Genomic DNA, 26,778 nt, shown 5'->3' with positions numbered 1-26,778 from the left:
CCTTCTACACAGTCATCCTCCACAAATTTCAAAATGTGAAGAAGATCGCATCCTTCCTTTCCTGGACAGCAGGGAGGATTTAACAGCAAGCTGTTTAACATTGTACACATGTTCTCCATCCTCACTTGCTGTCAATCCTGCTTCAGAATTTCCCTTCATCCACATGGCATTATGTATATCCCTCCATGCACCCTGCCACTCTGGCCTCTTGTTCTTTGCTAATTCAATCTCCTCTACTGCAAATGCCCTCACAGCCCCTTCTTTGGTTCTTGCCAACTATGCCTTCATAATTTAGAGAATCAGCAACTCCAGGAAGCTACCCCAGACACTCTCAATCTGCTCTCTCCCCAGTACACACACACACACACACACTCTCTCTCTCTCTCTCTCACACTCCCCTACTGACCTATCAGTCATGCTTACCTTTCCACTGTTCTCATATTCTTTGTATAGACCTCTATTATTATACTCTCCACAGTCTTTATCACATGTTTATTTTATCTTTCTCTTCCACCATAAAGTGAATTCCTTAAGGGCAGAGATGATTTGTCATTCATTTTGAATACTGTTTCCCATTATTTAGCACAAGACTTGTTATATAGTAAGTAAACATCAAAAAAATGCTTCTTAGAGAATGTACAATTCAGTGAAATACAATGATACATCCTCTCCTTCAAAGAGGGAGAACAACAAGACTGACAACATCTTGATGACTATTTAATACTCAACATTAATCACACAGTTATTGAATGTCTACCATAAGCCAAGCATTGTTCTAGTCACGGGGAATATAGTAGTGAAAAAGCTTTGATTTGGAAATTCTAGCCAATGCAGTAAGACATGAAACAGGTAAAGAAGCATAAGTATTAGGAAGGAAAAAACAAAATCTGTATACATAGAAAAGTTTTGCTATACAAAACAGAAATAAAAATTGATAGGAATATCCCTTGGACCCCAATGAATAGATGAGTAAAAGTTAAGAAAAACACTTTGCAAAAGAAAAGCTGTCATCAGTAAATAAATATAAGAAAAAGTACTCAGTTTGACTAGCAGCAGGTACTCTACTATGAGGTTTACAGTTTACTTAACTGTATCAAGAAATCACAGCATCAAACAGCAACAACAAAATGTATACCCTTTGGGATTAACACATACACACTATTGATACTATATATAAAATAACTAATGAGAACATACTATACAGCACAGGAAACCCTACTTAATACACTGTGGTGACATAAATGGGAAGGAAATCCAAAAACGATGGGATATATGTATAGCTGATTCATTTTGCTATAGAAATGTAGAAACTAACAACATTATATAGCAACTATACTCCAATAAAAATTAATTAAAAGCAAAAAAAAGTATACCCTTTAATCCACTAAAACAGTCCTAAAATCTACTCTGAGAAATAATCTGAAATATGTAAATATATACATGAATATCCATTAAAGAGTTATTTATGTTAGCAGAAGGATGGATATATACTATGTGCTGAGAATATGGAAAGAGTAATGAAATTATATCACAACATGCAATTGTAAAAATGTTGAGGGTGGGACTGATGTGACTGCTTGAGAAAACTGGCAGCAGTGGAAACAGCTATAAATTTTATAAGTTACCATGGTAACAACATACTGAGAAGCACAAAACCCACACTGAAAGGCGTCTACTGCCTCAGAAGTCAGGATCACCATCAGCTGGCGTAAGAGGGAGAAGAAGGAAAGAGGAGAGGGCTGCAGTCCCAGGTATGGACTGCATTCTATTTCTTAGACTTGACAGAAATTATGTATTCACTTTGTGATTACTTGATGAAATGTATACCTATAATCTGTGTATGATTCTACATGTATATTATATTGTTCAATTTTAAAATGTATTAGAAATTTAAATAAAATAAAGTAATGCAAGTTACCCTCTGATATCCTCAGCCTGTTTGTGGAAGAATTTAATTAGAGACTGATGAGCACTCACTGTGGACACAATGAAAAGATCCCTCCTCTGGGGAAGAAGTTTAACTTAAAGATCTTTAAGCTGAATTCAAATCTAAGAATATAACAGATGAATGAAACTTAAAAATTGCCAATAAAACAAGTCTTCCCTCTTCTTTCTTGTGGAGCCCTATACCAAAGTCACAAGACAAAATTCCAGAGTTATCTCAACCCCCAAAGCAATCTTTGACTCATGACTCGGGCTGGCCTATTAATCCGACCCCATATTAGGGAAGGTATTCACCATATAGGACCCTAGCCTATCACCTAATGACACCTTTCGCCTTATGGCACACTGACCAATCGATCAACACCATTTTCTTAGCAGGAATGTTCCTTGTCTTGGGGTTATAAAAGTTGGCTGCGTGCCCACCAGAGGGTCAGCTCTCCCTGGTCTGTCAGGAAGTTGTCCCGCTGTCTTTACAGTGACCCTGCTATCTAATAATTAAACTCTATCTTCCTTACATCCTGCCTTGTGTTTGAAAATTCTTTTCCAACCCGCACTCAGATCATGACGTTTCTGTGATAAAAATTAATATCCTATGCAGAAGAAAACAAACATGGTATCCTCAAAAATAATTTCAATCTACTAATGACTACTTATGCCCCTGAAGATCAAACCCTATTAAATGTCTTAATTCATGATTTTTATCCCCCCTAAAGTAATCACCAAAGTATTAAATTAATGTGTATTATCCTACTGTCACATAATCACTCTTACTAAAATTATATTTCTAAGAAAGATAAACAAAAACAGCCAGATTTTATAACAACACACCACATAAGCAGGAATCTTGATGTGGTTGTTTCTCCCTTACCCCGATCCCCACTCCCACAAATTATCAAAAATTGCTGCCAGAAGTACAAACAAGCCATCAGAGACAGCTCAGAACTTCTGTTACATAAAACCTAGGTCGCATCCTGGCTCCTTCCCCCAGCATTACTATATAATAAAGTGACAAAAATGTTCCCGATAAAAATGTCTCGAGACAAACTCACAGTGGGTGACTATGAGGATCAGTTTTCTGCACTCACCAGGGAGGGTAGATGTGGACGACGTCTTGGGGAAGTCCCCTGAGGCAGCGTGCAGTCTCCTTGGTGAAGAGAACCTTCAGGCCAGTCCCAGGGGCCCCACCCTGAGAAGGGCTGTCAGCCTGCAGCCCCGATAACTGCTCACACGTGGCGACCTGGATGCTGCATTCCTCATGCAACTCTAGAATTTTCACAGTTAATATACCAGATTTTATACCTAGAAGGTGAAGAAAAGAACAAAAGCAAAAGTGAAGTCTAAAATACATACGGTCCAAGTGTGAATAAATTATCATGAAAAAGAGAATCACGTTCAGATAGCTTTCTTCACCTGGTCAAAATGGTCTATATATTGATACTTTGCAAAGTAAAATACAGACTCTAACATGCACACTATAACATCTTTTTTTTTTTTATCAAAATAACCTGCATGTTGCATTTAATATATACATTTTAAGCAACATAAGAAACAACCTTCTATAATAAAGAACAGTCTTGCACACAGGGAAAATTCAGACCCATCACTTCACAGAGCATGTTTTTACTTCAGAATTTGAACGAACCCTTTCAAAAATCACAACAAAGGGAGTATGACCAGGTCCTTTCCACCTCATTACCTGCTTTGATTGTCTACTTTGAAATGATGCAGTATAACTGGTCGGCTGCAAGTATTCTAATGATCATGGACGTTAAAAGTTGAGGATCTCTGTGGAATGATGGGAGTTAAGGCTCTAGATTTAAATGGGTGGAATTTGATCTGGACTCCATCACTGGCTCTCTTATTAATTAAGTTGGCCAAGTTACATAGCATTTTAACACCTCATTTTTCTCATGTGTAAAATGGGGATCATGCCACCTGCCTTGATTAACATTTTTTTAAATTTTATTTATTTTATTTTATTTTATTTATTTCATTCATTTGTCAGCTGCACTGGGTCTTCATTCCTGCACGCACGCATGGGCTTTCTGTAGTTGCAGAGAGTGAGGGCTACTCTTTGTTGTGGTGCTTGGGCTTCTCATTGTGGTGGCTTCTCTTGTTGCTCCAGGTGTGAGGGCTTCAGCAGTTGCGGCCTGCAGGCTCTAGAGCACAGGCTCAGTAGTCGTGGCACACAGGCTTAGCTGCTCTGAGGCACGTGGGATCTTCCCAGACCAGAGCTCGAAACCGTGTCTCCTGCATTGGCAGGCGGATTTTTAACCACTGCAGCACCAGGGAAGCCCAACATTCTTAAGAATTAATAAGATAAGTAAAGTTGACAGTATGCATAGCCTATAACCAGGAAATTCCAGCTATGTACCCAGGAACTCTGTCACACGCACCAGGAGACCTAGACAAGGTTGCACATTTCAGTGTTGTCTGGAAGTATAGGAAGCTAAACCCAGCATCAATCCATAGCCAATCGGTAAACTGTGGTGGGTTCACAGAAGAGACACTCTACAGAAGCTTATGTGAGTGGACCTGATCTGTACATATCAGCTTGGAGAGATCTCAAAAACAAGAGGGGTAAACAAGATATGTACAGCCTAACACCCACAATGTTATTTTTCTTAAACACAGAGACCAATAAAATATTGTTACGGATACATATGTCACACAAGTACATAAATATGGACTAGCAGGACACATAGAAAACTCGTGATAACTGTTGAATCATGTGAGGAAGAGAAGTGTGACTCAGGAGGGGAAGCCAGGGAATTTTAAACTTACCTGTCATATTACTTGCTACAAAAATATGTGAAGCAAAAAAGACAAAAGATTAACGTGTTATAAAATCTATGTGTTATAGATTCTATAAAATCTTTGTTTTATTACTCTGCTTTTTAGTTAAAAAATAAATGAATTAAATGAGATAAAACCGAAGTGTATGGCACAGTGCCTTGCTAATAACAGACACCAATATGAGTTTCACTACCACTTTAGCTAACTGGTTAACAGTGAGTATAAAAATCAATATTGAAACAGTGCCAAGGCTTTAGTTATACAGTTTAATTTCATTTCCATTTCTTTCTTCCTTTCACTTTCCTCCAGTGATTTTCCCCTTGACCCCAAGTTTTCCATGCCCTCCCCTGAGTGCCAACAGCAAGTGTTCACATATAAAGCAAGGTCATGGCATCTCCCCAGAGCAATATCTGGAACTAGGATTTCTAACATATGAGACTATTTCTTAAGGTAAGAAGGAAACAGAAAGGGGAAGGATAGGAACAGGCACCATGCTAAGCTGTGCTGGTCACTATGGGGGAGTAAAAACACACTTTAAAGAACAGCATTGCCTAAGAAGGGAAGACTGAGTCTGCTCTGCCACTACAGGTGTCTCCTTAATAAAAAGTAGCTCACCCTCGCTGGTGAACAGGAAAAGAAGTCAGGATATGTGGGGGGACCCAGCGGTGCACACATCGCTTTTCCTGGGCAGGGCAGCAGAGCAGTGGGTGGAGCTAAGTTCACTAGCAGCAAAGGGAAAAGCCCTAGGGTTAGGGACAGGCAAATTTCTGGACATATTTTAGGAATTTTTAAAACTTATACCTGTATTCAGGGCTTACCCCCAACACAATCCTCTGCCACTAGCAGCAGCCGCTACCCAGAGCTCCATGGCCTGTACTCTCCAGCACCCACTGCCCTGCTGCAGTTCAAGTGGTCAGTGCCTGCCCAGGCAGCACTGTTCTCCCTTCAGATACCAGTCATTGTCATGTTCGGCTGATTAAAAAGCAATATGGGTTTTCGGTGGTCTGCCCCCAACCCTACAGTCCACATACACCCTGAGAGATTTTACAAAATGCAAGACACTACAGAAGCACATAAATAGTATTACAGCAGAAATACTTTTATCTCTAAGATGAGCCATACTGCTACTGACTGAAGTTTCTCTGAAGATTTTCACGAGAACGCCTCAAAATATCTAATAACTGTGAATCCTGATTTGATGATTGCAACGCATGCTTGCTGTCTAAACAGGTTCAGGAGTGCTATCTTGGTTGCACACAGGGCTGCAAACAGCACTGCGCTCTCCTGGGAGCACTGTGAAGTCCCTCCCATAGGACATGCTCCCACACAGGCTTGAGGAGAAGCCAGTGGTCTGCCTTCCCTGGAGAAAGTAAGCAGAGTCATCTCCCCTTCTTCTGAGGGAGAAAGACCCTGGAACAACCCAAAACAAGCTATGCATTTGATGCAAGCTTTCAATCTGAGCAGAAGAGATACTGGTTTTACAACGGAAGAAGACTGTTTTGCAATTAGATGCCATTCTGTGACAGTGGGGCAACATTTTCCATAAATGCTGTGAGACTCAGCCAAAGTTTCACGTTGTCAAGGAAGCGTTTCCTGAATTCCAGCCAGAGGCAACTACTCCTTCCTCTGAAATCCTCAAATACTTTATCTACACTTATCTTTCTCATAAGTGTCCTCCTTTTTAAATGGAAAGAGTATCAGCTATCTTCAAGAACACTTGCAAACACTGAGAGAGCACAGAAAGCCTACAATGCAGAGCCTGGTATGTCACCTATGCAATAATGGCAGCCACTGTCATCACAATCACTGTCACAATATCAACTTTTCAAGGCATTTTCAAATCTATTATTGTACTTGATCCACAATAACCCTATGAAATAGGTAAGGAAGATATTTATCTCCCTTTTTAACAAATAAGAAAACCGAAAAAGTTGGTTGCTCACATGACTTTCTTAAGGTCAGAAAGGATTGCTGGCAGGTTTCATGCTCAAAACTGAGTATTCTCACAAGACCTAGACTTGCAGTATCTCGAAGGTAAATGCCAGTTAAAGACAGGAAACTGAGGATGCTTTTTTCCCTTATTTTATTATGTTAAAACATCAGACTTTTTTAACCATTTTATAATGTTTAAAAAAAAAAAAAAAGCACACCAGGTTGAGAAACAGACTCCAGTGAGACTTCTCATTTTTGGACAGTCAGGATTTCAACATTGAAAAGGAAGATTATGATCTGACAGAAATCAAACGCTGAGGAAGAAGTGCCGTGAAGACCAAATGGAGAGCACAGATATCAACACAGCACCAACGCGATTAAGACACAAGAACGGACGATTCACAGAGGAAATACACCACAGGATCTAGTAATTGCTATCCACACATACGCGGAGCAGATGGAACACTTTGTAGTTAAAATGGAACAGTTAACATAAAGGCTAACATCTGCTGAATGAATGCATGAATGAGTGGTTTATTTCATCAGCTAACTGCTCTAAAAGAAGTCTTGATTTTAAATGAGCAAGAGGCCACAACAGCTACTACTAGGCATATACCCAGGAAAACCATAAGCCAAAAAGACACATGCACCCCAATGTTCACTGCAGCACTATTTACAATAGCAAGGACATGGAAGCAACCTAAATGCCCATCAACAGAGAAATGGATAAAGATGTGGTACATGTGTACAATGGAATATTATTCAGCCATAAAAAGAAATGAAAGTGAGTCATCTGTAGAGACGTGGATAGGCCTGGAGACTGTCATACAGAGTGAAGTAAGGCAGAAAGAGAAAAAGAAGTATCATATATTAACACATATATGTGGAATCTAGAAAAATGGTATAGATGACCTTATTTGCAAAGCAAAAATAGAGACACAGAGGTAGAAAACAAACATATGGATACCAAGGGGGAAGGAGGTGGCGTGGGAAGAATTGGGAGAATGAGACTGACACATATATATTATTGATACTACGTATAAAATAGACAGCTGAGGGGAACATACTGTGTAGCACAAGGAACTGTACTCAGTGAACTGTGATGCCCTAAATGGAAGGGAAATCCAAAAGGGATTTATATGTATACATATGGCTGATTCATTTTGCTGTTTAGTAGAAGCTAACACAATGTAAAGCAACTTGACTCCAATAAAAATTAATTTAAAAAAAGAGGCTATTAAAGAATCGAGCAAATAATATAAGAACAAAATATATTTTTGATTCCTGGATTAAATGACTAATATTTGAAATATACAGGTGGCCAGGGTCTAATTATGTGCATGTTAATTCCAATCCTCCTCAGGGGGTTATGTTGATGAGTTAATACATATTGTGATGACAACTTTCACAAATACTTATACAAAAAATACTATATAAGAAATTAACAATAACTATAAAAGAAAGTACCAAGTGAAGCAAGTTAGTATGTGGGGAGAAATACTGAAATCATTCTCCTAGAGACAGACACGTCTGTAATTTTTTTATTATGATGTACTTCTCGTGATATAACTGTTGTACTAACTTTAGGTTGTTCCATTTAATCATCCAAATATTGACCACAGAGTGATTTGGGCTTCTCCCTATGTTTCCCTACTCTATCTTTCATGCTATTCCAACAGGCTAACCCATAAAGCACCTTGCTTTAAGACATACGTCCCACTTGGCTCTAAAACTGGTGCTTTTTCTCTTCTTTAGGCCAGATCATCAACAGGCCTAACGTACATGTATGTTCATCCATGTACATGTAAATTTAACGAAGCCATCTCTGTCCCTGAAGCCTTCAGGGAGAACCACCGAGCAATCCAGACATCTCTCCACTGTCTAGAAACACCTTTGTTACCAGTCACTTCTCACTTCTCTGCCCTCAAATTCCACAGCTCTACTCAAGTATCTTCACATTATTTCTATGCCCATACTTTAAGAAAGCATTTCATCAGCATCTCCCAGGTGAATTCTCTAACCACAATTCTCCTTTTCCATCCAGCAGTTTATCACTCCCCTTTATGTCATCACTGCACCTCTTATTCACCAAGATTTTAACATGTAAAATGAACAGTCTTATCTATTGAATCATGACCTCTGTGCTACACTTGGATAAACACCAATAAAGTAAATATGCACACGTAGGAGCTGAATGGGCTCTAATAACACAAACTGATGTAAAGAATTTGGGGCCTATTTTCTGATGGTTTTGACCTACCTCCCTCACCTCAACTGGATTTGCTATGTAGCCAAAGGATGCAAATTAAACTGTGATTCAAGTGATGCTGCAAAAAGAAAAATAATACAGTCCAAAATCAAATCCAAATGATGTTTTATCTATTCACTGTATGGTACCATGGTTGGTTTTTTTTTCATTAATATGCACTGAAAGTTGAATTGTATTTATTTGTACAAAATTATACTATCTTTTCTTTTGAAAGGTTACAACTATGCCTAATTTTACCAATGATCCAAAACACCCAACAATATTATGCACCTGTGAGTATTCAATTAGTGGGTCTCTAATTAACTGCATTATTATACTATTATTAATGCTTGGTACATCAAAACTTTAGTTTCTCAATAAATGTTGTAAGCTGCTATCAGATTCATTTCACAATGAAATTTCTAAAGCTCTAAGCAGGAGCTCTAGATTATAATATCGAAAAACTAAATTCTGAAGAAATTTACATCTTTACCCTGTAAAAGCACAATTACTCTTTGTTTAAAATTTATGCTCCCCCATAAAATTTTAAGTCATCTGGCAACGATGAACAGACACATTTCTTAACCACAACTGCTTACTGAACTGTAAACAATTGTGCTTTCACTTCTTGATTCTACATTTTTTTTTGGCCTTTTCACCCAGTTTAAAATATTTTCCGCCAAAAGCCACAATAATTCTAAGCATGAAACAGAAATTTGAAACCCAACTCTTTAAAACAAAAAACTAGCCAATACTGACCAGGAGATCGTAATGTTCATCACAGCCCCTAGCAATGAGAACAAACAGAATTTAGCAGAACACACCAGCCACCTGGGATCACAGTGTCACAGTGCAGGCATGTCATCATGACTTGTTCTGCAAGTGTAGCCTGTATTGTTCTGCAGAGGGTGAATGGGCGAGAGAAGGTCCGATTTTTTAAGAAATCCAAGTAAGGAAAAAGCATACAAAGGCTCCAGGAAAGCAACAGATCCCTAAGCAAAGTTCATACAAAACCAGACAAGAGGGAATACTCTGGACTGAATGTCTGTGCCCTCTTAAATCCATATGCTGAAGCCCTAACCCCACAGTGTGGCTGTATTTGGAGAAGGCGCCTCCAAGAAAGTAGTTAAGGTTGAATGAGGTCACCAGGGTAGGGCCCTGATCTGACAGAATTAGTGAGTATCCTTATAAGAAGAGACAGCAAGAGATCCCTACATCTCTCTGCTGAGCACAGAGGAAAGGCCATGCAAGCACACATCCAGATGGCTGCTGCCTGAAAGCCAGGAAGAGAGCCCTCACTAGAAACTGACCATGGTGGCACCTCAATCTTGAACTTCCAGCCTCTAGAACTGTGAGAAAATACATGTCTGCTGGTTAGGCCCTGCAGTCTATGGTATTTTATTATGGCAGCCCAAGCTGAATAAGACAGATTTTGGTACCATGAAGTAGGGTGCTGTCAATAAATACCTGAAAATGTGGAAGCATCTTTGTAACTGGGTGATGGGCAGAGTCTAGGAGTTTGGGGGTGCATGCTAGAAATAAGGATGTCAGAGGTGATTCTGGGCAGGTAACAAACGGAAATGAAGAGCAAGTTACTGGAGGAGAGCTGACGGCTATGGACTGAATGCTTATGTCCCCCAAATCTATATATTGAGGCCCTAATCCCTGTTTTGATTGTGTTTGGAGGTGGGGCCTTTGGGAGGTAACTATGTCAAGAAGATAGAGCGCTCATAAATGGGGTGAGTGCTCTTAGAAGAGACACAGAGAGAGGATCTCTCTCCTAGCATGGGAGGACACAGCAGAAGGCAGCCGTCTACAAATCAGGAAGAGGCTCTCACCAGGAACCAAATCAACTGACACGTTGGATATGGACTTCCCAGCCTCCAGAACTATTAGAAATAAATGTCTGTTGGTTAAGCCACAGATTCTATGGTATTTTTATTACAGCAGCCCAAACTAAGATGGCAATTTTTATTATAAAATGGCAAAGAGTTTGGCTGAATTTTTTTAGTGTTGTGTGGTTGATGAGACATGTGACTCATTAGATTAGATACTTATGATACGAGATTTCCAAGCAAATGTTAAAGGTATGGCCTAGGTCCTCCTGACTTCTTAACAATAAAACGAAAGAGAAAAGAGATGAATTGAAGAAGGAATTGTTAAGCAAAAAGGAAGCAGAACTTCAAGATTTGTAAAATTCTCAGCCTGTCCATATTGCAAAAAAATGAAAAAGCATGTTGGGAAGAGGACACCAAAGGTGTAGCCAAACTATCACTCAATAAAGAGATTATGTGATTACAGAAGCAGAAACACTGCTGAAACAGTAAGGAAGGGAGCAGGACACAAACTTTTAAAAGAATGACATAGCCCAAGGACATAACAAACTGATTAGAACCAAATGGGTCCAAGATGGCAGACAAGTCGACTTCCAGGCGCAATGACAATGCCAAGGCTGACCACAGGGATCAAAAAGTGGGTGGTGGCCCAATTCCTGGAAATCCCTGCCCCTTCCTGAAATAGCTAAAATCCTCCGCCCACTCATTAGCCTATGAAATTACCCATCCTTACAAAACCTGACAACCCCCATACCCTGTGCCTTTCTCACCTTCTGAGATGGCCCACAGTCTGTCTGAGGAGTGTGATTCTCTCTAAATAAACTTCTCACCTATCACTTTGTTTCTCATTGAATTCTTTCTATGATGAGACATCAAGAACCTGAGCTTCATTAAGTCCTGAAACCAGGCATGTTATCTCAGTTGGAAGATCTTGGGTTACGGTCAGGTTTGAATCCTGGCCTCATGGGTTCAAGTCCTAATCAGGGTTTTGGCTGGCTTCAAGTCCAGGCATGTGGGTTCAAGTCCCAATCTGAGATGCACAGTTTCACGCCAGTTGCCAGTTTGAACTGAAGGAGACCGAGCAGAGGAAAGGAAGGAAGGCAGTCAGGCTTCCTACACAGCAAAGAGCTATTCTGCGAATGTGCATCATCCTTCAAAAAAAGGGAAGGATGACCCTAAAGGCAATCCAGAGAGCATAAGGGCTGCTACTCTCACCACAGGCCCAGGGGCAGGGCTGATATTTTCTCCGGGGTTTCAAAGAGTAGGGCTGCCTCTTGGATTTAGGTAGGCAAGGATGTCCCTCCCTGCCTCAGGGGTGGCGCCTCTGCAGGGGGCCTCTCACCCAAGAGGCCCAACAGAGCTGTGGGGGTAACACTGTCCTCCAGTGGACCTCAAGGGCAGAGCAGTGAACCAAAGAGGATTTTCCTTGAGCCTTAAAATCTAACAGACCATTCTCTGCATCTGCATCCTCACACAGGGTTGGGGGGGGGCGGAGGGTGAAGGGGAAGCTGGAACGAAGTGAGAGAGTATCATAGACATATATACACTACCAACTGTAAAACAGATAGCTAGTGGGAAGTTGCTGTATAACAAAGAGAGATCAACTCGATGATGGGTGATGTCTTCGAGGACCAGGACAGGGAGAGCGGGAGGGAGTCGCAAGAGGGAGGGGATATGGGGATATATGTATAAATACAGCTGATTCACTTTGGCGTACCTCAAAAGCTGGTACAAGAATGTAAAGCAATTATATTCCAAAAAAGAGCTTAAAAAAAATCTAATAGAGCTTCCCTTTGTAGTTTTTGGACTTGCTTGGGACTTATCACCCCTTTCTTCCTTCCTATCTCTTCCTTCTGGAATGGGAATGTCTATCCTATGTCTGACCCAGCACTGTATTTGGAAGCACAAAACTTGTCTGGTTTCACAGGCTCACAGTTGTAGAGGAATTCTGCCTCAGGATGAATCACACCTCGAGTCTCACCCATATCTGATTTAGATGATATGTAGATGAAACTTTGGACTGTAGAGTTGATGCTGGAATCAGTTAAGACTTTGGGGGCTTTTGGGATAGAATGAATGTATTTTGAAGGTGAGAAGGGCACGAATGACAGAAGGCCAGTGGCAGAATGTTATAGACTGAATGTTTCTGTCCCTCAAAATTCATATGCTAAAGCCTCCCCTTGCATAGCTATAGTTAGAGATGGGGCCTCTAAGGAAGAAACTAAAGTTAAATGAGGTTGTAAGGATGGGGTACTGATTCGATAGGATTAGTGTCATTATAAGAAGAGAAAACTAAGACCTCCTTCTCTCTCTCTACATGAGCACACAGCCAGATGGCAGCTGCCTACACACCAAGAAGACAGCCCACACCAGAACTAGATCATGCAAGCACCCTGATCTCAGAATTCTAACCCCTAGAACTGTGAGCAATCATATCTGCTGTTTAAGCTGCCCAGTCTGTGGTACTCTGTTATGGTCACCCAGGCTGAGAGAGGGGCTATTACAGGTTAAATTTCCCAAGGTGTGGTGTGTATGGGACCCACTAGTGGGCAAAATGACCCCTTCCACTCTGAGTACACACAAAGCAAGGTCTTCTTTATGAAAAACTTCCTTATTTAAAAACCTTATTTCATAGCATTGTAGGCAATATTTTTGGCTCAGAAAACAGCATTAAAATGGTATCTAGGACTTCCTAGGTGGCGCAGTGGTTAATAATCCACCTACCAATGCAGGGGACACGGGTCTGAGCCCTGCTCTGGGAAGATCCCACATGCCACGGAGCAACTAAGCCCATGCACCACAACTACTGAGCCTGTGCTCTAGAGCCCGTGAGCCACAACTATTGAGCCCATGTGCCGCAACTAGTGAAGCCCACTCGCCTGGGGCCCATGCTCCACAACAAGAGAAGCCACTACAAATGAGCCTGCGCACCACAATGAAGAGTAGCCCCCGCTCGCAGCAACTAGAGAAAGCCTGTGTCCAGCAACAAAGACCCAATGCAGCCAATAAATAAATAAAATAAATAAATTTATTTTAAAAAATGGTATCTAAAAATCACACTGAAAACAATTTTAAAGGGTTATATGGCTGTTAAATAACTCTATTTTTATAAATTTAACATCAACTGAAAAGTAAATAAATGTGTTGAGAAAAATTTTAGGAACCCAATTAAAAAACAGCAAATTACTAATTGTGGATTGTTAGTAGAGTCCTCTAGAATTTAGGGCTCATACCCACCCTCCTCTAAGCAATCCTGACAGAGGCCAGAACTGCACATGCATCTGTACAAAAGAGCACACCCACTGCCAGGCCAACACACTGTAAACCTTGTAGCAAAAAGAACTGAAGAAACACTTACTAATGGGCTGATAGAACCCAGGATGTCCCTACTGCCATGTTATTCTTGACACTTACTCCACTATCAACCCTCAACCTCCTCCCACTTTCTAAGAACTATTAATAAAGGATAATCTAGTGAAGAACTTCTAAGTCATCAGGTAAATCACTTTAAACTGGGTCAAAACAGGCAAAATCTACAATTAGGTAAAGCAGTGTACATCCCAGTAGGAGCACTGTGAACTCACAACTACTAAAGAAAAGTAGGCATTCTGGTCTTGGGCACTATCTCTGTCTAAGGACACTGTAACAAACACTAACAGGGAGGAGGGGGAAAGAAGAGAAATTAGCTCAAGAATTAAAAGGAGATAATATCATAAAAGTTATCATCTCTCAAAGGGCATGCAGGGAGAGACCAGAGAGTGCATGCAATCACAGCTGGAACACTCAGGGACCCTGAGGGAGAAGCGTTCTGAGAATGACTTTACACAGGAACAGTGGACAGGGCCAGGTAAACAGCAACACAGATTCTCAATGCAGACATCACCTAAGGTTTGACAGTCAAATTTTCTCAGTAAAGAAAGAGGCACAGATCAAGTGACCTGCATGGGCCTTCAACTCCAGTGGAGCTGGGACCATTTCTGCACTCTGGTGTCATGTACAATTTTAAAATTTACCACTGACACCATTATTTACTTCATAAACACTTCCTGAGTCACCAGGAATGGCTCACGTTGCTAGGTCAGCCCTACACATCCTTGTAGCACTCTGCAGAGTGAGGATTTACCTATACTTTATATAATTACAATACAATAGGACACCAGAAGTGTAACTATGAACAAAGAAAAGTATACTAGGCCTAGTGGTCAAGTGTAAATCATGAAAGACACAGCTGATCCAGGAAGGAGGTATGTAGTGCTGTGACAGGTGCAGGGTGGCATAGCAAGGAGGTAGTGAGAAATAACTAGTCAGGCAGGCTGGCGCCCCAAACAAGAATGCTCACCAGAGACTAACGGTGATGAACATTTACTCCAACACAAGAGGCAGTCAATGGAAATTTTTTAAAGCAGACAAGCGATATCAGATTTGCCTCTTAGGATGATGACCCTGATAGACTGAAAATGAGGAAAGGGCAGTGGCAGGGAGACCAGATGGAGACCGACACAGTAATCCAGGCACAAGGGAACAGGGGCCTGAACTAGTGGCAGATGGGATCAATGGAGAGATCTGACTTGAGAGACAGTTCTGAGGTAGAATCACTAGCAACCAGGGACTGGATGGATTCAAAAAATGTACAAGAAAGCCCAACTGAAGACGGCTCACTTCATGGGCCAGGGCAGGCTGGCGCTGGGACATGATGAGTCTGCTGGGTCTGCAGTATGCTTAGGTGCAGGTGGTGCCCGGGCTGGGCCAGGAGAGGCCACAGGACAGTTGTCAGACTGCCTAGCAGTCCTGGTGGAGGTGGCATGCAGATCCCAGATTACTCAAGAAGGGGACACAGAACAGAAAAGGGCCAGGACAGAAGCTTGAGGAACATCTGTTGAAGCCTCACACAAAGCAGGAGTCAACACAGAACCAAGAAGGAAAATGAACATAGGAGGAGGCAAACCATGAGAGAGCCTGTCCTTGAAGGAAGGGCGACCAGCTGTGTGACGGCTGCATGGAGACAGCAAACGGGGGCCACCACTTCCACACACTGGGGGGAGATGCAGCAGCGTCACAGTGGAGGAAGGGTGTGTTGAAAGTGACGACTTTTTTAAATCAGAGCACAATACAAATGCAGTTTCCAATTTTTTTCCAACTTTATAAGGCATTTTATTAATCCAAGAACTTATTTATTCCGTTTGCAGACGGCAAAGTTTCCTACTTTGTAACAAAAAACTTTACCACAGAATCTGTTCAGAACGTAAGGAGCGCTGTGTGATAAGCAGCCACCTACTCTTAGACCACCTTCCTGCAACAAGACTCATGCTGCACAGGCCACTGGAGCAGGGCCACCTGGTCTGCCAATGCACTCTCCCTCACCATCCTCCCTGGGAGAGAAGGAAAGGCAAGTCTGGGCTTGCACTTTCAAGCAGCTCTTTCAGGCACCAGGGTCCCAACTGGAAATTATAACCCCTTGGAAAGTAAAAATGAGCTGGAGGAGTCTGGAAAACTGGATTGGTGAAAAGATTAAGATGACACACACAAGATTTCACAGCATGGACAAAGGCCAGTGCAATACTGAACTAGGGTGGAGGTAAAGATGATAATTGGTTGAGCAAGTCAAAGAAAATGCCGCCTTGCCAATATTAACACTTTTCTAAAGGTTAAAACCAGAGTTTTGAACATATAGATAATTTCCATCATTAATGAGGTCCCAATTTAACTCTATGAATGAACTTTTATTCATTGAGTTGCACATGGAATTCAACGGAACCATGTTTTACCCACTATGTAATTCATTTAGAATGGGCTAACTCTGCAGTCTTGTTTTGGATCATTTACAAGAGAAAACAGAAATGAAGATTCTTTTAAGCTTCATATCTATGAGAAAATCTGTAGAATTTCCTTTTTTTCCTTTAAGAACTTTTATTGAGATACAATTGACATACAATAAACTGTATATAAAATCTGTAGAATTTCTATTTTCCTTTTCAAGTAAAAAGAAATGGAGGAAGCACAGGTTAAATACATTTACAGGGAACCTGAAAGCATCATTTACTTCTGCTGTATCACCAAACCTCATTTCACAGATTTTTAGGTAGAAAAACTCACAAGAGATAAAAATGGATGTGGGAGAGGCAGCTACGTTAGCTGGAGTTTGGTATTAGTACTCTGCCTTGATTTCTCAGGTCCCATCATCATTTTTGATATAATTATGAAATAACCTGATATTATGAAAGTCACACATGAACTCTTTACTCTTCTGTAAACTTATACTTAAAATGATCACTGAAAATTATAGTCATTTGGGACATGAAATCACAACTCTAACAGCGAGCAAACTAGTATCGTAGTTTTGTTTCCTGACTTAAATAACTCCAGAGTATTAATGTGAATTCCTCTTGCCCATGACTACAAAGAAGAGTATTAAATACCAGTGCTGTACCAAAATGTGGGTCTGGACATAAAAAAATGAAGCCTAGACACTAACTGCTTTCTGATTTTATTGGTCAGAGGGAAGCTGGAGATAATCCAGAGGCAGCTCCCTTGACCCCAGAGGAAAAGAGAAGTTAAGAAAAGGAGCTGCTGCAAAACCTCTCCAGCAACCTGGAGCTGATCCACACTGAGGAGGTCACAAGCAGTGTTCCTTCACTTGAAGCAAAGGATGGTAAGGAAGGCAGATCAAGGAGTTTAAGAAAACATCTTAAATGACTTTTTTAAGACTTTTAACTAAAAAAATACAACCCGCTTCAGTTCATGTCATTCTCATTTCATAACTAAACATGCGGTTTCTAAACTTGTCATATTATGTCAAAAATCCCATGTCCCCACAGAAATTACAGATTTTTAAAAGGTATAAAGTACTGCCAAAAATCAGCCAAATTAAATGAAGTTAGCCACATGCCTCTCTTTCCTATCTTTAAACACTCAATATTAGAAGACTTAGACTAAATCATGTCTTTTTAACAATTATCTTTCAAGTAATTGAGGGATCTTAGTTTACCAACTAACTTGCTTTGGTAGAAATAATCAGCCTAACATTTTCTAACCCAAGACATTCTTTAATTATCAGAAATTACTGCATCAAAGAAATTAAGAAATTAGGTAATTAGTAAGGAAACACACACATATCTCCACAAAATTCTTGGCTCTTCTTGCTCCACTACTGTCACTGTACAGAAAATGCTGGTCCTGCCATCCCATCTTCCTCTTTCAACCACTCAAGTGGGGAGTCTGGAACATGACCCATTTCAGGGGGCTCCCTGGCCTCAGAGGGGCCCCTTGAAAGCAGTGAGAAAGAGGCAGGGGCCAGATTTCTGGCTTCCCATTCCCAGCACGGCTGAGGGAGGCCCACTCCACACGTGCCACTACTCTGGAGGTTGGAAGCTTCCTGTGCATCAGGGGCACAGCAATGCTCACGTAAGGTTCGTGCAGGGAGAGGGGAGCTCCAGGAGCAGTGCCCAGGGAACCCACTGTGGCTCTGCAGATGGAAACCAAGCCTGAGTGCTCACAGCTAACCATGCTCAAGGACAAGGATCAAATAACACTGTGTTGTGAAAACTGACCCTCTGGGAAAATCAGCCTCATTATTGAAGTTTTCACATCCTGACACAAAGGTATAAATTTTAGTACTTCTTGAGTAAAAGTCAGAGTGGAACTCTCTACCATTTCACATTTTCCTCCCTCCTTCTCTAATTGTGAAAACAATACAATTGATTTTAACAAATTTCTTCTTTTATAAGAGGAACATTTTTTTAAAACTCTGTCCCAACACCTTTTCCAATGATAACCTTTGTTAACAGTTTTCTACAATTTGCTTATCTCTCTCACCTGACAAAGTGAAAGTTCTGAGTGTAGTGACACAGTGTACAGTGTCTGGAACGCAAGAAGCTCTCAATAAACACCTGTGGAATGAACACATGAGGGATGACTTGTCCAGTTCCTTGCCTGTGCCTCTCTCCTGCCACCATCCCATTTCCAGTACCAGATTCTAAACACCAGTAAAGGAGCAGTGAGGGAAAAGAACATTTATTCACATAACTAAAATCAGCACAGAAATAGGGGCACACCAAAAATGTCCCTCTCCACAAGTGACGTACACAATTTCACAGAAAAAGACACTCTGAATATTGCTTGGTTGCTTACCTTCTACAATACAATTGAATGGAGAATCAATGCTTTTTAATTAGCTAACTGAAATGACCTTAAACATAAAAAAAAAAAAAGAAAGAAAAGAAAAAGAAAAGAAAAAGAAAGCCTCTGTTTAACAAGAATAGGCAGTGAAAACCTTAAGATTTAAAGAGTAGAGGCCCTGTCTCCTGCCTCCAAATTAGCCTTCTTCACTTAACAAATAATCTCTGACTCCAGGGACTAGAAAATAAAATGTTTGGATACGTTTCGGATTTGGAAGGCACAGTGCAGCTCCGCAGGGCTGCTGTGAGAGCTGTGCGCACTGCCTCACGTCCTGCCTGGCAAGAGGAGCATTCAGTGCAGCCATCACCTGTATTATCTACGTCAATCTAAACTCCAATGTCTCACTTACTTGCATCATCTCTGAAAAACTTTCAAATCTGGCATCCAGAAATCCAAGGAGAAATTACAAACAGCAAATTCTGCCCTCCACCGAATTTAGAGACTGTTCTCTGGAGGAGAAAACAACAACAAATAAAAAGCAAACACCCCACAAAAACAACAACAAAAGCTTTGGCGGTGGTGTGTGTAACAAAATGTGGCACTGGAAAACAATAAGGCAGAATGTAAATTTGAAAAAATTGTGGTGGGGGAAAAAAAGGAAATAATTACTTTCTGGCAGGTAGGCAGCTCAGTGTGAATTTATTGACATTTTTAAGGAAACTCAGAACTTCATCTAGGTGAACCCATAGGGGCTGTTTGCCAACTAGATGGGACACACAAGGGCTGGCTAGAGGTGTACATGGATGCAGGGTCTTCCACGTGGCTGTATCAGGATGCTGGTGAGCAATGCTGGCAAAAGGCACTGGCAAAAGTATTTACAGTCTTTAGTGGCCTACACTTCACAAAGTTTCAGCTGACCATGACTCAGTGCCAAAAATGTAAAAAAATTAAAATCCTTTTAATCCAAAAGCTATTAAATGCTAATGCCAATGTGAGTAACTAGGTTCATGCTTTGCTCTGATAACACTGATCTACATTCCAGGTGACACATTTACTGCTCTTGCAGCTCATTCAATGGCAGCAAGGTGAAGAACAAGGAAATCCAGAGAGATTTCTGCTTTGGATGATAGCAAATGCTACTGCATTTCATTGATTTCCCTCCTTTCTTACCCACCCCCTTCTTCTTTCTGAAGTTTAGAGGAAACTTTAGGAACAAATATCTTGTGAAAAATAATTTATCTCAAACCCATCATTTTTTTAAAATTTTACTTCTTTTTCTTATCTTTTTTTCTTTACACTCTTCCTGAACAATATAAGAAGTTCACTGTTTTTTTTTTTCATCCAAGAATATCTGTAACTATTTTTAGTCTTAAAAACATAGATACCAAACATATTGTGAAAATATTTGTTGCACTATTACTAAACAGAGGTCTGACAAGGGCATCATTACACTCACACCTACAGAACTCAGGTACAACACAGGCTCACGTCCTCAGTGCCTGGATCTGCCTTCCCAGCAATCTACCCAGAACATGCTGGGCCACAATCACGGGCCACCAAGGCAGACTGTCTGATACAAATCTGGCTCTGCCACCCGCTAGCCCGGACACAGGACCCTGCCTGTCCACATTTTCTGTGTCTCTGAAACAGGATCAGAAAATCTAACTGGAAGGTCTGCTGTGAGGATTAAATGAGATCATAAACATGTGAAATACTCTGAATATCACTTAATAAAAATTGGCCATTGCCATCCAGGTAAATGGCAAGCTAGTGTTGGAAAACTGTTTCCCCTCAAAAAGGAAGAAGAAAAATAAAATGGTTCCTGAAAAGAAATGTAGGAAATATTTTTCTCTTGCTTCTGTAATCACAATTCTCTAGTTCACAGCCACATTTCAAATTACATATTTTCAAGGCATCACACTGGAATAAAACCCAATAATGGCCTCCAAGCCTTGAGTGGTCCAGCCTCTGCCTCCTCTTCTCTATGTTTCATCCAACACACCCATCTATACTGGCCTTCATGTGCAGTAACCATGCTTCTCTCTGTTCTTTCAATAGCAAAGCTGAGTGTATCAAAAAACAACAACTACAATAAAAACCAAGAAAATAGGCACACATTAAAATTTACTGAAGTTTTAAGAACCTTGAGAAATATGACTTTTATAATGAAATGTACTGGAAGATACTAACAAGGAAAAAAACTGATTATTAAATGATATAAGTCAGAGTTATAGAACAGCTCAGAAAAGTAAGCTATCTATGAGGGAAGAAAAGAAAAAAATGAAACCTACAAACTAAAGTTGTTAAAAAATTTTTTTTCTTAAAGCCAGAAAGATGTGTTAGAGCTACTCACTGAAATATTTGATATTAATATGCAATGTCTTACAAAACTAGACATACACTTACTATAACACCCAGCAACAGTATCCTTGATTGTTTATACCAGAAAATTAAACATCTATGTTCACTCAAAATTTTGTTCACAGCACCTTTATTCGTAAAGCCCAAACCTGGAAACGATCCAAATGTCCCTCCACAGGTGCACAGTCAAAGTGTGGTACATCCATGTCACAGAGTAAGAGAACTAACTGCTGATTCACACACAAACCTGGATAAATCTCAAGGGAATGGTGTTGAGTAAAAAAAGCCAGTCCCCAAAGGTTACACGCCACATTATTTCGTTTATGTAACATTTTTGAGATGACAATAGTATGGAAATGGTGAACGGACTGGTGGTTGCAAGGTACTAGGAGGGTGGGAAGGGGTTAGGTGCAGCTATAAAACAGAGCACGAGGAATCCTAGTAATGAATGTTCTGTATCTAGACTGTGGTAATGGGCACATGAACCTACCCAGGTAATAAAATTACATACACACACACACACACACACACACACACACACGAGTGCATATAAGCTGGTAAAACATGAATAAGGTTGCTGAATTGTATCTGAACCAAGTCCTGGTTATGCCAGAGTACTAGAGTCAGGGAAGACATCACCCCTGGGGAATGAGGTGAGGGGCACAAGGAGCCACTGTGTTGTTTCTCTGAACAGCATGAGTTTCATGTGAATCTACAACTACCTCAAAATGAAAAGTTTCTTTTCAAAAAGGCAGAAAGATGTGTTGAAGACATCCACTCAAATATTTCAAATTATAAGCGGCTCCATGTCCCTCTCAACTGTGGAGTAACTAAATAACACTCCTCAAATGTAAGAAACTTGGGAAGAAAGGCCCCAGGCTAAATAATTACAATTATAGATTAATTTTGTAAACTATAATTTGTCATATCTGAGAGATGTAAAGATAGACTCAGTGAGATATGTAATACTTAATATTCAGAACAAAAACCAAGATGTGGTTCACAAATTACTACTAACTCCTAGATTTCTCAAACCCATCAGAAGAAGGAAAAGTCAAGCCTGATACAGTCACTTGGTCAGTCAAAATTAACCAAAGCTCAATAACCTAGCTAGCTCACACACTAGCTCAGGTGTGAATGAAATAAGATGGGATTCTGACTGTGGTACTATGCAAACCCAAAGGTATGTCCACATCCTAAGGGGGAGGAGATGATGCTGCTCTTGGTTACTTCTGAACTTCCAGATCTGTCAGCTGTGAAAACAACCTCAGAATGACAGTACTTCTGTGTCTCCACAGTCTATCAAGTCCTAGGGCTGTCCTAGAGCTGCACATCCTTCCCTTGCAGTCTCAGATTTATTGTTAGCACAGCTCATAAGGCAAGGATCTACAATTATACTCATTTTTGACAGGGAAATTAAGGGGCTTAGAGAGTTTAGATTAATTATAGATAATTTAATAAATCCATCACTGAATTTCTGCTGTTTACTAAATTTTAGTTCTTGGGATTGGGGAGAGAGGGAGTTATCGCTACTTAATATTCGCAAGTTTTTCTCTTATTTGTTCATGTTATAAACATATAGAAATGAAAAAATACTTATTTTATATTGAAAGAAAAAAATTCTTCTGCCAGGCCACAAAGGAAACAAAATACCAAACAGTGAAATGTTCTTCCTAATATATGTTTATAATGAGTTATATCAAAAGTAAAGAAAAAGACACAATTTATTACAAGACATCAAGGGGAGGATTCAAAGATTCGGAAAATAAGAAATTCATCTAAGAGAAAAACGAAATCCAAATTCCTAAATATAGAGACTTCTAATAGAAAAAAATCTATTAGAGATGATCACGTTCCTATTTCCAAGTAAATGGATTAATCTTTGGCTCTGGTTTTTTGTTGTGTTTGGCTTTTGTCTTTTATTCATGGTATAATTAAATACCCTCTATTCCCAAAGTTAAGAAGGGAAAACATAAGGAACATTCCAAATAAGCTATTTGGTGCTGATAAGCCAAACAAAAGATCATCTTTTCCCTTCAGCCCAGGCACCCAGTCACACTTGTTTCACTTGGTATTTTCTAATCCAACCTCCAGAAGATACTCTCTCAGCTCTGTGCTTGACAACTTGGTTAATTCACTGTAATGAGAAGTTGTAGTAGCAACTTTCAAACTGCATGTTGCAACTCATTAGAAGGGTCCTGCAGCAATTTAGTGATTTTGGTATTTCACTGAGGTTAGAGTTGCTTATTAAATGTTTGTTTCAGGAGTGTAGGTGTGTAGGATGTGTGTATGTCATGTGTATGAATGTCGTATGTGTGTTGGGAGATGCCATAAGGTGTATTGCTTACAATGGGTCACAGTTACAAAAGTCTAAAAGCTACTGGAACAGATACAGCAGGTAAAAGGTGTAAGACAGAACACTCCAATTCAGATCTTTGGACACCTAGAGAAAAAGGTGTAAAAACAGTAACGATCAACTTCATATATTTTAATGTAAAAATACTTTTAACTTTTTAATTTTTTTAACTTTAATATTTTTATTCTTTACTCACAGATGCCAGCGCAAGCCTTACCTGAAAATGTCCTTTGGTAAGAAACACACTGATGTCTCCACAAAGAAATGGCAGATCTCTCTCGATTCTGCAGTCCATTTAGTCTTTCTGCTAGCCCACCTCTGTTCAACAAATTATGATATATTTAGTTAAAAGAAAAGCTTCAGAATAGCTGGAACATTTATATTTTATACCTCCAATCAGGAACAAATAAAGCATGCAGATTTTAACTTTATTTTTTCCCATTTTTATTGGAGTATAATTGCTTTACAATTTTGTGTTAGTTTCTGCTGTACAACAAAGTGAATCAACTATATATATACATAAATCCCCATATCCCCTCCTTCTTGAGACTCCTTCCCACCCTCCCTATACCACCACTCAAGGTCATCACAAAGCATCGAGCTGATCACGCTGTGCTCTACAGCAACTTCCCACTAGCTATGTATTTTACATTTGTTACTGTATATATGTCAACACTACTCTCTCACTTCCTCCCAGTTTCCCCTTCCCCACCCAACCCCCGCAGTGTCCTCAAGTCCATTCTCTACGTCTGCATCTCTAGTCCTGCCATGCCACTAGGTTCATCGGTACCATTTTTCCTTTCTTTTTCCTTAAGATCTTTATTGGAATATAATTGCTTTACACTCTTGTACCAGCTTTTGAGGTACACCAAAGTGAATCAACTGTATTTATACACATATCCCCATATCTCCTCCCTCCCGCGACTCCCCCCCACCCTCCCCATCCCGGCCCTCTAAGGCATCAACCATCCTCGAGTTGATCTCCCTTTGTTATACAACAACTTCCCACTGGCTATCTATTTTACAGTTGGTAGTATATATATGTCTATGCTACTCTCTCACTTCGTCCCAGCTTCCCCCACTTCGCTCCCTCTCCCCCCAACCCCGTGTTTTCCAGTCCATTCTCTGCATCTGCATCCTTATTCTTGTCCTGTCACTGGGTTCATCAGTACCTTTTTTTTTTTTTTTTTAGATTCTGAATATATGAGTTAGCATACAATATTTGTTTTTCTCTTTCTGGCTTACTTCACTCTGTATGACAGACTCTAGGTCTATCAGCCTCATGACATATAGCTCCATTTCATTCCTTTTTATACATTGTATATATATGCCACATCTTCTTTATCCATTCATTTGTTGATGGACATTTAGGTTGCTTCCATGTCCTGGCTATTGTAAATAGTGCTGCTATAAACATTACGGTACATGTTTCTTTTGGGATTATGGTTTTCTCAGGGTATATGCCCAGGAGTGGGATTACTGGGTCCTATGGTAGTTCTATTTTTAGTTTTTTAAGGAACTTCCAAACTGTTTTCCATAGTGGCTGTACCAACTTACATTCCCACCAACAGTGCAGGAGACTTCCCTTTTCTCCACACCATCTCCAGCATTTGTTGTTTCTAGAGTTTTTGATGATGGCCATTCTGACCGGTGTGAGGTGATACCTCACTGTGGCTTTGACTTGCATTTCTCCAATGATTAGTGATGCTGAGCATCTTTTCATGTGTTTGTTGGCCATCCGTATGTCTTCTTTGGAGAAATGTCTATTTAGGTATTCTGCTCATTTGTGGATTGGGTTATTTGCTTTTTTGGTATTAAGCTGCATGAGCTGCTTATATATTTTGGAGATTAATCCTTTGTCCATTGCTTCATTGGCAAGTATTTTCTCCCATTCTGAGAGTTGCCTTCTTGTCCTGTTTATGGTTTCTTTCACTGTGCAAAAGCTTTGAAGTTTCATTAGGTCCCATTTGTTTAGTCTTGATTTTATTTCCATTATTCTAGGAGGTGGGTCAAAAAGGATCTTCCTTTGATGGATGTCATAGAGGGTTCTGCCTATGTTTTCCTCTAGGAGTTTGATAGTGTCTGGCCTTACATGTAGGTCTTTAATCCATTTTGAGTTTATTTTTGTGTATGGTGTTAGGAAGTGTTCTAATTTCATTCTTTTACATGTTGCTGTCCAATTCTCCCAGCACCACTTATTGAAGATACTGTCTTTTTTCCATTGTACATTCTTACCTCCTTTGTCAAAGATAAGGTGCCCATGTATGCTTGAGTTTACCTCTGAGTTCTCTATTCTGTTGCACTGATCTTCCTTTCTATTTCTGTGCGAGTACCATACTTTTTTTTTTTAAATTTATTTTATTGGCTCTGTTGGGTCTTTTTTACTGTGCACAGGCTTTCTTTTTAGTTGCAATGAGTGGGGGCTGCTCTTCGTTGTGATGCACAGGCTCCTCATTGCCATGGCTTCTCTTGTTGAGGAGCACAAGCTCTAGGTGCATGGGCTTCAGTAGCTGCGGCACATAGGCTCAACAGTTGTGGCTCACGGGCTCTAAAGCGCAGGCTCAATAGTTGTGGCACATGGGCTTAGTTGCTCCGTGGCATGTGGGATCTTCCTGGAGCAGGGATCGAACCCACTTCCCCTGCATTGGCAGGTGGATTTTCAACCACTGCGCCACCTAGGAAGCCCAGTACCATACTGTATTGATCACTGTGGCCTTGTAGTATAGTTTAAAGTCAGGAAGCCTAATTCCACCAACTCCATCTTCCCTTCTCAAGATTGCTTTGGCTATTCGGGGTCTTTTGCATTTCCATACAAATCGTAAAATTTCTTGTTCTAGTTCTGTGAAAAATGCCGTTGGTAATTTGATAGGGATTGCGCTGAATCTGTAAATTGCTTTGGGTAGTATAGTCATTTTCACAATGTTGATTCTTCCAATCGAAGAACATGGTATGTCTCTCCATCTGTCTGTTTCTTCTTTGATTTCTTTCATCAGTGTCTCATAGTTTTCTGCATACAGGTCTTTTGGCTCCTTAGTCAGGTTTATTCCCAGGTATTTTATTCTTTTTGTTGCAATGGTAAATGGGAGAGTTTCCTTAATTTCTCTTTGTGCTTTTTCATTGTTAGTGTATAGGAATGCAAGAGATTTCTGTGCATTAATTTTGTATCCTGCTACTTTACTAAATTCATCAAT

General features: G+C 40.2%; 1 protein-coding gene across 12 annotated transcripts in view; it reads right to left on the bottom strand.

Moving 5' to 3' along the window:
- SPIDR (scaffold protein involved in DNA repair) overlaps positions 1–26,778 on the bottom strand; it is a 337,463-nt gene that overhangs the window by 177,552 nt on the left and 133,133 nt on the right. For 11 of the 12 annotated variants that reach the window (XR_009053672.1, XM_057734363.1, XM_057734364.1 and 8 more), the window contains 2 exons: positions 23,805–23,905; positions 3,030–3,243 (listed from right to left, as the gene is read on the bottom strand). Coding sequence is in view for 10 of the 12 variants with exons in the window: in XM_057734363.1 (XP_057590346.1) it covers positions 3,030–3,243; positions 23,805–23,905 (315 nt within the window). In the remaining 2 variants the exon portion in view is untranslated. Of the gene's footprint in view, positions 1–3,029; positions 3,244–23,804; positions 23,906–26,778 lie in introns of those variants that run through there. The other variant, XM_057734374.1, reaches the window with a different exon arrangement.

The sequence above is a fragment of the Hippopotamus amphibius genome, chromosome 5, assembly GCF_030028045.1.
Source record: "Hippopotamus amphibius kiboko isolate mHipAmp2 chromosome 5, mHipAmp2.hap2, whole genome shotgun sequence".
NCBI lineage: Eukaryota > Metazoa > Chordata > Mammalia > Artiodactyla > Hippopotamidae > Hippopotamus > Hippopotamus amphibius.
This window is presented reverse-complemented; position numbering and strand designations above follow the sequence as displayed.